Source organism: Balaenoptera physalus (assembly GCF_965194825.1).
Source record: "Balaenoptera physalus genome assembly, chromosome: 9".
NCBI lineage: Eukaryota > Metazoa > Chordata > Mammalia > Artiodactyla > Balaenopteridae > Balaenoptera > Balaenoptera physalus.
This window is the reverse complement of record NC_138888.1, coordinates 33,525,297-33,540,291: the sequence shown is the minus strand read 5'-3', so window position 1 is coordinate 33,540,291 and position 14,995 is coordinate 33,525,297. Positions and strand designations below refer to the sequence as shown.

Sequence of the window (14,995 nt, the reverse complement as noted above, 5' to 3'; positions counted from 1 at the left end):
TTCATACATGATTACTTTCAGAAATACTGCTGTAGACTCTAAAACGATGGGAAGTTCTTCATGTTCTCACACTTCTGCTTATTTATCATTGAATAAATGAGTGCTAAAATCAGACAGTGATGCATATAGGTTTTCTTTATTACCTACTTTTAGTGAATTTCTAAGAAATATCTAATATTTTAAAATTAAATCTATCACTTCCAAGAATTACGAGTGGCCTAACTGATTTGATTTAAGAGAGAGATAAAGGTCCATATTTTTATGTCTCAGCACTTAGGGGATGGATTAATTCAAAGAGGTGTTTTCCTTCTTCTCCCTCAGTGGGAAGGGAAGTTGCTGTTAAATGGACCAGAAAGCTGATGAAGTTTTGCTGTTGCCATTTACAAAGTATATGAGGTACTACACATTTAATTGGAAATGTTTTATATTAGTCATTAATAGCTGGAGATAGCCTTCTGTTTTAACTGATAATACAAGTCCCATGCTTTTCCACATACCAAAATATAAATGGTAGCTCAATGAGAAAAACTGATGAGGAGCCTAAAAATTAATGAGACATAAAAGCTTTGACTCTGACCTTGAGATGCAATTTGGTATTTATGATGTTAAATCACTTGCCTTCTTTTAAATAGAGAAACAGCTGGTCTGTGTGGGAGGGATGTTCAGTTATGACTGAGAAGAAAGAGAAATAACAGAGCTGTTGAAAGCTTTAGAAATAGTATATAAAATAAAGTATGTACTACAAAATTCAGTGCAATATGCTAAAGTTCAAAGACTGCATAAATGTTCCCCCCCCCGCAAAAAAGTATACAATTGCTATGCTGATGTGAAAGTGCATGAAGAAAATAAGTGTCCAAAGCTGCGTAAATATTTGCACCCCTGTGAGAGTGTGAGAAAGTGTGTGTTTCATGTTGTGATTGATGGGGCTGCTTTTACGCGTCTTTTTGAACTCTTAGCAAAATGGAGTGTCCTAAGGGTCTGTCTGCCTTTGTATGGCAGAAACTCTGTTTTCTTAGAAAATAGTAAGGAACACTATTTGTACTCCCTTTGTTATAAAAGCGTACCTACAGTTTATGGGAATTGGGGGACTTAGTAGAAAAATCACAAATTTTCTCCTATATCTTACAAGAAATACTAAGCTTTATCTTAAAATTTTGGCTATTGTTCTTCCCTGACTTCTGGGTTTTTGTTTTTTGTTTTTGTTTTGAGTTAAGGAGTCCATAGTCTGACGTACTTTTAATATATGAGTGATGAAATTTGTAGATTCAGGTAGGGATATTTTAGTTTAATGATTTATCTACTTAAAATGCAAAGAAATGAGGGCAAGGCATATCTAAAATACTGTGTAATATATTTACTTGAATGCAATCATTTCTGCATATTAGAGTTTCACTATTGAAGCAAGAAGTCTGATGTATCAGATTTCTATTGTCATTTAGTCAGAGAATTTTAGAACTAAAGGTATCAAATAATAAAAATGTACATATATGTAGTCTCCAAAATATACTAATATTACTTCTTAGAAATCTCAAAATAATACAGTAAAATAGCAGGAAAGTCATTGAAATTTGCACAGTAAAGATGATGGTTTTAAAGCTCTTTTCAGATAAATATGTCGTATAAGTATGACAGAAGTCATACTTCTGTGAAATACTCATGAGCTGAGACATCATGTCAGCTCTTTTCACTTCCATATTCAGAGTCTGGTTTTGGTTTTGTTCTTCAGAAACAAATATTTTTTAAATTACACATCTGGTTTGAGCAGGGCTAGCTAACACTCAGGTCTCCTGACTCCCTTTTCTTTGTATTTCCTCAGTATCACTATTCCAGAAACCCCTCTAAATATATTTGCAAAGCATTCTTTATAAAATGCACTTTCTCCCTGGTTACCAGGGCCATTTTGCAGGTGCTTAAATCACAAATATTTGACCTTACTCAGATATCCCAGCTAGTGATGCTGATTCTATTAGCTATTTCATCTGATAAATTAAGAATAAATAATGTCAAAATAGTAACTGCCATGTATTTTGGGGTTAACTCTTATTTTCCCTATTTCTACATTACTTTTTATATATATATATATTATATATGCATATATATAATTTTTCTCATTTTATGTAAATGGTAGTATGACATACATATTATAAAAGCACATTATAGTTTTTATTTAATGTGATGAAAATAATTCCATATTAAGGGATAAAGATTTTTCTCCTCCATGTATAGAAATATATATATATACTTATATTTATAACTTTTGGTTAACTTTATTTTGTTGAATAGATGCACCCAAATTCATTCAGCAGTCATAAAAGAGGTTAAACTTTGACTCTAGTGCTAGATCGTGAGGTTCAAGTCCTGGTTTCACCACCTACCAACTTTATAACCTTGAGCAAGTTATGTAATCACTCAATGCTTCAGTTTTCTCATCTTTAAAATAAATGTAACAATGATAACAGTATGCCTATCTCATAAGGCTGTATGAATATTATTTTGAGGGTTAAATGACTTAATATATGTACAGCCACATTGCAGAATATTTGCCATCTCCATTATTATCATTATTAATATGTCTAATAATGATCACTATTGATGGACATGGGTCTATTTTCAATGCTTTTCTAGTACAAACATTGTTGCAATGAATAATCACGTGCTTAGCTATATCTTACATGTACAAGTATAACTGTTGGATAAACTTCCAGAAGTAAAATTGCCATATCAAAGTGTATATGCATTTGTACTTCAGATATTACCAAATCGATCCCATAGATTTTATACATACACCACCAATGCATGAAAGTGCTTGTTTCCCTAAGCCCTTCACCAATAGAGTATGTTATCAAACTTTTGGATCTTTACCAATTCAGTGAGTGAGCAATGGTATTTTAGTGAAGTTTTACTTTGTTTTCTTCTCATTATTAATGAAGATAATATATTTTCATGTTTAAGAAACAACAGTATTTTCTTTTCTACACAAACACTTAGACTCAAATTAACAAACTTATTTTAAGCTTGCTCAATTCCCAGAATAATTATAAAAGAAAATGAAACTATGTTTGAATAAATTCCATATGCCTGGTATAGAACATGAAGAATAGGTTTTACATAGTTTCTCTCATGAATTATTTTACAAAGACCCTTCAAGGTAGGTATTTTCATTCTCTTTTAGACATAACACTATGTATACTATGGAATTAAATTAATTTGTCCAAAGTCACACAGTAAATGTAATGGAGAGTGAGTCAGTCTTATTCTGGAGCACAGGATCTTTGCATTATAGATACCATTCACACTGTGTGTGTGTGTGTGTGTGAGAGAGAGAGAGAGAGAGAGAAGGAGGGAGAGATACAGAGTCTTGAATTTAAAAAGGTAAACGTAAATCACGGCTGCATCTCGATATCACTAAAGTAAAAGTGTGACCTTGAACAATTTAACCTTTTGGAACCTTAATTTCCCCCTGTATATGATATGATTTAATAATAATAATACTTATAAGATTTTTCAAGAGTAAACAAAATGATGCCAAAAGTGCTATTGAAATTCTAAAGTTTCATATAAATGTTTGCTTGATTATATAAGGCTCAGTAATTGAGTCCCTTAATTTTTGAGACCTACTGTAATTTTATGTTATGCATATATTGCTTAAAAATGTGACCAATGTTTGTTTTCAAACTTAAAAATACCCAGATCATACTGATTTGTTACAATGATGTGGTAATCAGAGAATCTTGCTCTGGATGGTTACAAACTTTTGGAGATTGTTTTACATAATAGCAACAAGAACAATGATAGCAGCTAACCTTTATTCAACACTTGTAAAGTGTCAAGCACTATTCTAGATTATGCAATTGAATTCTCACAACAACCCTATAAAGCATTTACTGTTGTATCATATCCATGTTTCAGATGAAGATTTGAGACAAAGAGATATTAAGTAATTTACTCTAGTCATAAGCAATTAATAAGTGGCAGAGCTGACTATTTCTTCCCCACAAGTCTAGCTCCAGAACATGTTCTTTTTCCCACTATGCCATTCTGTCTTTGTGTATACAAGTAGTGTTCTCTTAATAAAATGTATTGCTCTTTCCTATAAATTCTTTATCTCCAAAATCACAGAGCAGAAAGCAGATGTATATAAAACGGATACTATCCTGGGGCTCTACAATAGAAATTGCAGAGGGTTACCCTGATATTTAGTCACCAACTATAATAAAGTAGTTGTAAAACTTAGCATGGTGGAATTTCAAGTTGGCCAGTGATTTCAGATCTAGTCCAACCTTTCAGCTGATATAGGCATTCCTCCTCCATCATCCTGGACAGATGAAGCTCTCTTCATATATCTTCAGGGATATGGATACCCTACAAGGTAGTTCATTCCATTTTCAACAGTTCTAGATATTAGAAGTTAATTTTTCCACATGACCAAACAATACTCCTTCTCCCCACTTCCTTATATAGGCTCAATTTGTGTGCTACAAACAGAGCACGTTTTTTTCCTGTTATACATGCTAGAGCCTCAGACATTCGAGAAAACAATCATGTTTTCCCTAAGTTTTTTCTTTTTTAAGATTAAAGATTCCCATTACCTTTCTAAACCTTTTGCTCAGTTTTTAGAGCCATCAACATCCTGGTCATTCCTCTTTGAATGAACTCTAATTTGTCAACTACTCTCTTAAACGGTGATATCAAGAATGTGCTCTTGCTGGCTGTGATTGCAGTTGGATTATTGCTTCCTTTAATCTGTATGCTAGATATCTTCTTAATACAGAGAGTACATTGTTTGCCAATGTATCAGAACATATTGAAAATATGCATATGACTTATAAAATATGTATTAGTGGGTGCTGGAAATTGCGCTATTATCCTAGCATATAGAAGCTGGTGAAAAGTAATGGCATATAGTTGCTTCATGTGTGTAAATGTCTAAATGACTTAAATATTGATTTTTTTTCCTTCAACTTCAGATCAAACTTCCCAGTGCTAAAGGTTCCTTATTTTAAAACAAATGCATTTATAGTTTGCCAGTCAGCAGTACAGTAAGTTCCTGTGGTAAGCTCAAATCACCAAAAAGCTCAAATAGACATGTCTAGTTTGGTTTGTTTTTAGGACTGATAAAGATAATAATAGAGAGACCAATAAAGACCTACTCTAATAACAACTGCAAGTTATCTCATGGAGTAGTACAAATTTTCCAAGTTTTTTTAATGCCTTCTCCATCTATTCAGTATCATATATTGACATGATATATGGTGTTGAATTTGATTAAAATTCAGCAGACATTTATGTACCATCTACTATCTGTGAGATACTTATGCAGAGTACCAGAGGGAAACATTAAAACGTGAATAAGATCTGAATCCTGCCATCACTGTGACTCTTCCAGAAAACCTAAGATTTTAAAGTGCATTTAGAATCATGAAATAAAAATTATTATGATTAGATTTTTGTGTGAAGTATGTATATATTTAATTTTGAAAATATATTAAAACAGTATAACTTACAATATTTTTTACTTATATACTGTATGCTAGGTGCCAGGTGAGGAATTTACCTTGTATTTTCTCATTTCATCCTCAGAACAAAATTCTGAGGTAGGTGTAATTCAGCTCATTTTAGTGAAAATTAACTGAGACTCTGAAGGCATAAATAACTTTCCCAAGGGCCATACAGCAATTTAAAGGCAGAACCAGGATCCGAAATTAGGTCCGGAAAATCTCCAGGAATGGGTTTGATCTTTGGTGTGATTTATATCTGACCCCTATATTAATAGACATGAGATAACTAACACAGCCCTTTATCTGTTCATTCTGGAAGATGATACTTAAATGTATTTTATTAGCCTGTTGATTCTCCTCTAGGGTGTGACTTAGTTTCCATTGCACATTTGGGAGTGTTTTCTTCTAAAATTCATAATCAGCTTCTACTGCTGTAATAAAGAATCACCTGCAGAGTTCACAAATGAGGAAAGAAAGAAAAGAGAATAGTGGTAGATCAATTTAGTATCAAATCAGAATAGTATTCCAAGATGTGTTCTGGCTTCTGCTTTTGAGGGAGATAAGTTGACTGCTGTTTCAAAATAACCTCTATTTAAATAATGTAACCTAAAATTAATTGAGCTTATTTAAACATACAGCAGTTCCAACCATATTTAGTGTTGCTAAAGATATAAACTGTTAGAATTGCCTATGGGCAAGAGGAAAGCTCTGTTTATTACACTCTTGTTGCTACTTTTGCAATGTGAGGGGAAAAGGCTATACACTAGCCATATACTATCCAAAGTAATGAATATACTTATAAGACAAAATACTTAAGCAGTAAGAGAAAGGTTAACTAAAATTCTCATTCACATAGAAAGTAGCAATGCTGATAACTCTTTTTTACAGTGTTTTCATAAATTTCCCACAAGGATTGTATATTTTGTTTTCATTCCTCATTTATGTGAAAATAGTAAGTCTGTTTCTATTTAACTTACTGGAACTTGGATTAAAATGGGTCCTGTTATTTTAATCAGATCAATGTTGTATATCATGAGGATATAGTTTTCTGTTTTCTTGGCAGAGAACTTAAAGAAAAAAATTAAGCCCTAGTCAGTACGAAACTTATGTATATATAAAACCATAATTTATGGTTTATTTGATTAGATCAATGTTTAATAATATACTACATGTATTTTTTGTACTGAATATTTACTCATAAATTAATCCAACCCAAAGAAAGAGTACTAATGGAAGCTTCCTCCAAACATAAAAAGTAAACAGAAGACAAACAGCTGTTGCAAAAATCCTATTTTTGAGTCTGGGCTTGATAACAAAAAACAGTTTGGAGAATTTGGCTGCTACCATTTACTCGCATCTGTTGAGACTGTACTATTTCAACTCAGTATTTGATCAGTGCATGTCACAAGGTAGCAAGTAGTTCTCTAAGTCAGAGAACTTAGAGAAAACACTAAATACTAATTTATGTATGGGATGTTGTACTTCTAAGTGCTTTGTCTTCTATGTAAAGTTTAGCAAATCTATTCATGAGATGTTTATATTTTTAAGTGCCCCCAGAAGGATCTAGGTGTTTGTAGAAAATACATGAAATAGAAAAAAATTAACCCATTCATTGTAATTTTTAAAAATTTGATCTGTCTACCTTTGGACTTCTTGTTATACGAGAACCGCTAATTGTCTGGTTTTCAGTTGCAACCAGAAACATTCTTACCTGATCAAACCTTTATAATTCCATTTGCTTTGAATCATAACTGAGTATAGGGAAAGTATAATTGGGCCTCACTTTGTTACGCAGGAGACAGAAAGCTTATGCTGGAGATAGGTTGGCATTACTCAAGTGAATAAACAACTAATTTAACAGAAATTCATATGGGAATCTCATACTGACTTCTTAATTCCTCTGGATGTATCTCTCACAATTACTTTGTTTTCCCTCTGCCAACCAAAACCCTGTAATGAATATCTCTTGGCATTATTAATAAGAAACATTGTATATGAATACTAGCTAGGAGGTAGGTTGTGAGAATTTGGAAAAACATGGTGAAAGTTGGGAAGAATAAATATGCGTGAGTAGTTCCATAAGCAATTGGAGGATTAGGCTGCAAGGACACTGATTGATTGATCAGTTCCTGAGTGTTACACTGAGGGAGTGTCCCTGGTGGGCTTGGCCCTGATGCATTCATGATTTTAATCACTGCTTTAGATACATATGAACTTTAGATGATACAAAGTACAGAGGGATGCAAAATTATCTTATCTGGTTGGAAGTGGCCAAGTCTAAAAGGAAAAAAAAATCAGAAGAAAGAGGAGAGAAGGAGATGGTGGGAGTGGGGGTAGGGTACAAGGAAGGAAAGAAGGCAGGAAAAGCAAGCAGAGAGGAAGAAAAGAAAGGGAGTAAGGCAGGCAGAAAGTAAAATTCCTCGAGTTTTTTCTTTGTATCTCCTGGACTGCATAAAGTAGCCTCTTGCCTTCCAAAGCAACATTTCTAGAATGTATTGTCCCCGTTTGACACCCACAACTCCAAGTCCATTTTCTGTGCGTTAAAGATGATGTAACTTTAAGATCGCCCGTGTAAATTCTGCCTGTTCTCTAATTCAACATCCCCTTGCATCGGTTCTATTCTAATTACCAAGTTTTGAAAGGAGAGAAACATGCACTTATCTCAATGTTATAAATGTACAAAAGAGCATAACAAAACCTGTAGTGGAATACTTTTTCTGTTTTGAAAAAGAGCTTCATGAATAGACACATTAATAAACACTTAAATGGGAGGATACCTTTTCAGAGTTTAATACTCTGGGGCTTTGGAATCTAGAAGGATGAATCGCCTGCCCTCTTTGTGATACTAAATTGAAATTGACAGCTCTGTTTCACTTATCCTGCTCAATATTACAAAGCCTTTTCCTCATTTGATTTTAGTATATCCCTTCTGAAATATTTGCTCTGGTAAGAAAAGCAAATATTAGGTTTCACACCCCATTTTGTGGAATAAGAGTGATGGTGTTCTGACATCAGAGGACCAAATATCCCAGGCTTATTTTTCTGAGAAAAATTTCCTTGCAGATATATTGTCCTCCATAGATCATCCACCCTTCATCTCTCAATCCATACTTCTTAAATTGGGGGGGGGGGCGGGGAAAGAGAGGCTAGAACACGCAAAACCTAATACTAAATGCTTTTGTAAAGCTTAGTTTTATGAATTAACTTTAGCCTTTTCCACTCATGAGGAAAAACTTTCCTGCCTCATTAGATCTTTAATGCAATGTGCTGCATGCACACTACATTGTTAAGTGTGACATTAGGTTATATATTGCATAGTAACTATAATGTTACTTGCAATCAAGCTGTTCCTTTCCCCTGAAGGTAGAATTAGAACAGGTATTCATGGGAAACAGCTACTCGCATTGCTCTTTTCTTACTGGGGTGAGTTTGAGGATCAGGAGAGTGAAGGGCTTAGCACTGAACCATCTCCAGGAATGGATGGGTGCTTTGTCTTGCAGTGCCTTCGCAATTTGATATCTGAATCTCCCCAAAGAGAATTTTGCTTAATAGACAAGGGGAAAGATAAAAGGCTAGGTCTTTGGGGACTCTTATGGAATGAAATATTTTCATTAAATTCACTTTCTCTTTGTATTGAAAAGGAATATAATTTTCATCTCTGGTAGATATAGTCTAATCCATCCAGTAAATATAAGAAAGGCCCTAAAGCAAACTGGAATTGCACTTACTTCTACCTGTGGAAAAGCATATTTCTCTAGCCCATAGAACGATGACCGTTTAGTTCCTAAATAGCAGGAGAAAATGAAATGTTCTATTGGCTGTACATGCAGTGCTCTGTAAAATTAGAGAAATCAATATTGTCCCCAAAAAGGACTAATATGAAAACCTCAAATATAAAATTAATAGAGTCTACAAAGTCCAAAATTGTGGAAAGTTAAAGTTATGCACAGTACACATAACTTACCAATGTCATGTGATGTATGGTTAGAATTCTTTAATGTTATTGGATGAGTTGGTTTATACAGAGCTCTACCTGTTCTTCAATCCTTTAGCTCTTTTACTAGTTGTGGTTGCCACTGACTTCTCAGTAGACTTTAAGAATATCACTGAAAGAACTTTTTTCCCTCAGTCTTCTGTCCAGCGGGACATAAGCCAGGCAAAGAAAGAAAAGCAGCATTTGAATGGTCAGAGAGTTGTAGGAATGAGAATTTCAGCAGGAAAATTACTTTAAGCACATACAAGTAGCAGAATGGATAGATACGGAGGCTAGATTGGGAGTTCTGAAACTTTTTCTATTTGTGGTATTCTTAGTGTCTCCATATTTTTCTCACAATGCCTTCTAGATCAACTGAAATATGCTGCAGTAGTTAGGGCTAAACAACTTAATAAATATTTGTAATTTAACAACTTAGCAATCATTAAAAAATAATGCACATAAATTTAGACAATATAATATTTCTTTTCTTCATAAATTACCACAATCACTTACTAATGGGATCTTTCGTGCTGAATAATATTCAAGTTCTCAAAACCGAGAATCAGATCAGACATTGCTGCCTTTATTTTCTGTTTCACATTGATTTTTGTACAATGCTTGTTTTTGTTTTTGTTTTTATCACAGCATCCACTGAAAACTTTGCTTAACAAAGATATGACATGGTTGAAAATGCAAGTAAACAAAAACATAGCTCAAAATTTTGAGAACATCCTCTAGAGGAATATAGCATTATCTGTTAAAATTGTGAACTACCTAGAGCTAGTTGTTTGTGTGGAGTCCAACCATTATATAGTATTGCTGTATTTCCTTCAAACATTTACAACATCCTCCAGTGCCTTTGTGAGTTTACTGAAGTGCCCTGGGACATCTCTGCACAGATTTTGTGAACAGGGGGCTAGATAGATCCTACAGAGTATTGAAACTGCACAGAAACTTGAATGACATCATAGATCCCAGGGCCACTAGAGGTTCTTCATTAGGTAAGTGCAACAACAGAATTGATTGTTGATAACACTTTCCCCTAAAAAGAAGACTGAAGTCAGGGAATTGAATTCAAATGCTTGATGAGGACCTAGTGAGTGTGATGTAGCAATGGGAAGAGAAAGTTAGACAAGAAGCATTTCAAGGAATAGGATTGAGGCACTAATCTGATACAGAAAATAAAGTGAAAACAATATTATGTTGTACCTATGGTTTCCAAATTACAGTAGAGAAACAAAGCAATTGGCTTGACCTATGCTTCATGGAAGTTAAGAAAATAGTTGTTTCCTGGGACGACCCAGATAATAAGATTAACTTTGGGTATGTTGAGTGTGTGATACATTACTGAACAATCATTCAGTACAGAACTTTTACAGGCTGAATTGTTCCCCAAAATTGTATGTTGAAGTCCTAACTCCCAGAACCTCAAAATGTGACTGTATTTGGAGAAAGGATCTTTTATTCCAATTAATTAATTAAGTTAAAATGGGGCTCTTAGTGTGGTCCCTAATCCACTATGACCGTTGTCCTTATAAGAAGAGGAAATTAGGACAGAGACAAACACTGAAGGAAGACCATGGAAGAACACAGGAGAAAGATGACCATCTATAATACAAGCCAAGGTGAGAGGCCTAAGAAAAACCAACCCTGCTGACATCTTGATCTCAGATTTCTGTTGTTTACCCAGTCACTGGTCCTTTGTTATGACACCAGGAGCAAATTAATACAGGGACATGGGACAGGATAGAAGATACGGATTGAGAAACCAGGTATGAACATAGTTCAATCCATGAGAGAGGAATGGAAAGTCAATAAGAAAGGATAACCAAAAGAGAGTAAGAGTCTTGGAGACATCCATACACTGAGTATAGAATAGAAGAAAAATGTATCTATCACAGAGACAGAGGTATGACCTCTGTCGTACTCCAGGGGAAGAAGTATCAGAAAAGTTTAATATAGTAGAAGACCAAGGAGTCAAGAATCTTAAGAATTATCACATGACACATAGAACTGGACAAAAGCCCATTAGTGGTTGCTAGATAAAGCTGATAAATGACCTTTCAAGAAACACTTTTAGTGAAGTACTAAGGGTGGAAAGCAGGCTGCAGCTTGATAAAATAAAAAAAGGGTGGATGGGTAGAAATAAAGAAAATGAGTGTAATACCGCATATCTTAGAGTTTGACAGCAAAACTAACAAATAACCAGAGATAATAGCTAGAGGACACAACGAAGTTAATTGATGACTTGCAGCCCTGTGCACATTTGATTTGATGGAGAGAGTGAAGATTGGGATACTGAAGGAATTATAGGAGAGTGGAGAAGCAAGCATGTGGAGGAGCCAAGTAAAAATGGCATTTGGAATATGGAGCAGTACATTGATGGAGAAGAGACAGAATTCTTCATCCAAGCCATATATGAAAGGACAACTTGTATTCTGAGTATTCGCGAAGCTTTTTCCCCCAAAAAGCAATGTTCCTCAGAAAAGAAGGTGTTATCTTATAATTGAATCATTACAAAGACCCTACAATGGTATGTACTCTTTGGGGAAGACACATTAGCTGGAAACACCACCAGGAAGTGCTTGGTCTTATTGCTTATGAAGAGATTACTTTATGGAGTTGAAGGAAAAATAGAGGCAAATGAGTTTAACAGAGAATAAGTAATTATTCCTAGGAAGTACATCTCTAAATTGAAGGATGATATCTTAAACAGTCTTTTAAAAAATTACCTAAGTACTTGACTAAGTAGTTTTATAGAGGTAATCATAAATACACACCTTAGGGTGAATGAAGTAGACAATGATTTTAATATTATAGAAATGAACACTTGTGGTTTGGGGAAAAAACATCTGGTAACAGTATCATGCATCTATTTAAAATTTCCTGTTTTTCACAACTTAGGTGGAAGCAAAATAGATTCACTCATGAAAATTGTTAGATGATTCAAAAACTGGTTCTAATGTTGCCAAAGCATGGGTATCAAATATGCATGAAAGAGTTTGGAAAAAAGTTGTTTTATGAAATGTGAATGAGAAACCAATTTTTCATTATTATGATTACTACTATTGTTATAAGCCCTCAGGAAAATAGGTTGAATTAATTCTACTCCTTAGTTCATGTTTTGTATTATCATTGACCCGCAAAAGGCCCCTCTCTTTTTCTATGTAGTTATTTGTTCCTTTTTCCCTGTTTCCACCCTCATTACTCTCCCATATTATATTATCTCATATACTATATGACTTGATTATAAGCAGGTATGGAAAGTACATTGACAAATCAAATATTGTAACAGATCAAACATTTTTCTATTTCATCTTAAGTCTTAACATGTGGGATACTCAAATTACACACACTTTGGCTCTTTTTATTGGCAAAGTGGGAATTACCTTTAATTCTAAGTTTCTCAAATTGATTTAAGAAATTAAGAGTTAATTTACATTGGTCTTTTTATTTTTTAGAGAAACATATTCCAGAAGAATAATAACATGTAATCCAAATTTTAAACAATCAAAATACATTTGGAAGCTCAAAAGTTTGCAACATTATGGATCTATGTCCCAATGTCCTTCCCAAACTCAATCCCTACCTCCTACTAAATATTTTTATTAATTTAGGAAATTCTGAATAGTTAAGTCCTCTTTGAAATATATGAAACATTCTTTCTGCTGCCTTTCTAGACTCCTGTCATTGAGAAAATGTCTGGCTGATTTTGAACAAGCATGCTATGTGAAATTTTGGAAGCTTATCTTAATAGAACCAAAAACCTTTTACATAGATTCACCCCTCATTACTCACAATAATGCCAAGGGCTATAGTCCAGAGAGATATTTATTATTTTATATATGAAAAGACATTAGAATAGGGCTATTTCTCAGTGGAGCAGGGGAATAAAAGTTTTCTGAATTTTAGTTCCTTATAGAGCTCCCTGTAATGAGCTCGTAGAAGACATTAAGGAGCTGCAATTTAAAAACCCTGTTTAATCAGCCATGGCGAGCTATGTTCCATTCCCTGTGGAACAACTCTGAGAGGAATCCGGGTTCCTCCTCCTCAATCCAGAACATCATCGGGAATTGCTTTGTGGTCAGGGTCTGCTGTGAGAGGCCACAAAGAGCCTAGGGCTGCGAAGCTGGGTCTGTTTGTCAGCATGGAGGAAACTGCAGAATACAAATCATCAGCTTTGTTTTATGAGCGTCTATTTACAATGCTGGGATGGAATTTTTTAAAAAGCACTGCAGCATTTGCATCGAGTCTGTCACTCAAGCTCCAATGTTGATTCCTGTCCTGTAAATGATCTTGCTTTCCTATTTTTTTATCCTTTCTGCAAGGTTACTGTCAATGTCAGAGGATGTAAACCTCAAGCATACATTGTATGGGGCTCGGCATGCAAGTTGGAAGGAAAGAAGTTTGCTTAACGAAAAGGGATAACAGCATTCATTCAAACTAAGCATATTTGATTGCACAGGGGAAAGTGTATCTTCTTTGGGAGTTTTGATTGAATTTTATCATGATATACAATTTGCTGCTACACTTCTTTTTCTTTGACCAACAACATTTCCCAGCTTAGTTTATAGTCTAGGTAAAGTGCCTGTGAAATGGAGTGATGTCTTTGCTGAAAGCATTCAGACCCACAGAAAGTGAGTGACCCTCAGGGATGGGTAGAAATCTCCCAATTTTAACAAAGATCCTTCTCTGTTTGGGAATTTTAAAGCTCAAGCTACACACTAGGAGAATGACAGGAGGGGCTGTGTTTGGTTCCCTGGAACTTAACCTATTTCAGCAAACCTGCAATACCAGGGAAAATAATACATGAATTTATATTTGTGTCAGGCTTGCTGTTGATGGGTAAGGTTCGTATAAAGGTTACTCCTAAAGAAATGTCTGTCATTCTCAGTCTGCACGCTCATGATTTCTGCTTCTTCCAAATCCTGCCCTCTAGAACAATGTAATAATTTTAAAATAATAAGTAAAACATGATTTAATGACCCATCTCCAGTCCTGTAATGATTACGCATCTCCTCTCTTGTAGCTCACAGCAGTTGGAGGACAATTGACATTTACTATATCATACGACCTCGAAGAAGAGGAGGAAGATACAGAACACATACTCCAGCTTATGATTATCTTAGAGGTAGAGTATGGAAAGTGTCATTTATATTTAACTGCTTTACACTCTTATGTTATTTGAGGTTATTCCTTACTTGGCTAGTTTAACATTAATTTACATACTACTAGAGAAAAATATCATATTTTGGGAATTTTCTTATGCCAGTCTTATGTTTCACTCTGAGACATAGCTAAAAGAAGACTGAGCATAGGCATTGGGTTCCAATGGTAAATGGGAGTTTTAGAGCAGATTTGGAATTTAAATTTAAAACTTAATGACCATTTTCCCAAGAATATAAGGATACTGAAAGTATTTAGGCAAATGGCTGATTTACATAGTTGTACTCTTTCCATCTCTCCTTGCTTCCAAGTAGATTTTATTGTTTATTTCTTTGTTTATATTAGGTAGAAGTAA

At 34.4% G+C, this 14,995-nt stretch overlaps 1 protein-coding gene across 2 annotated transcripts in view; it reads left to right on the top strand.

Moving 5' to 3' along the window:
- The window catches only part of LAMA2 (laminin subunit alpha 2), a 622,418-nt gene that overhangs the window by 346,388 nt on the left and 261,035 nt on the right, over positions 1-14,995 (top strand). For both annotated transcript variants that reach the window (XM_082475049.1, XM_082475048.1), the window contains exon 13: positions 14,504-14,605. In XM_082475049.1, the coding sequence (XP_082331175.1) occupies positions 14,504-14,605 (102 nt within the window). The remainder of the gene's footprint in view (positions 1-14,503; positions 14,606-14,995) is intronic.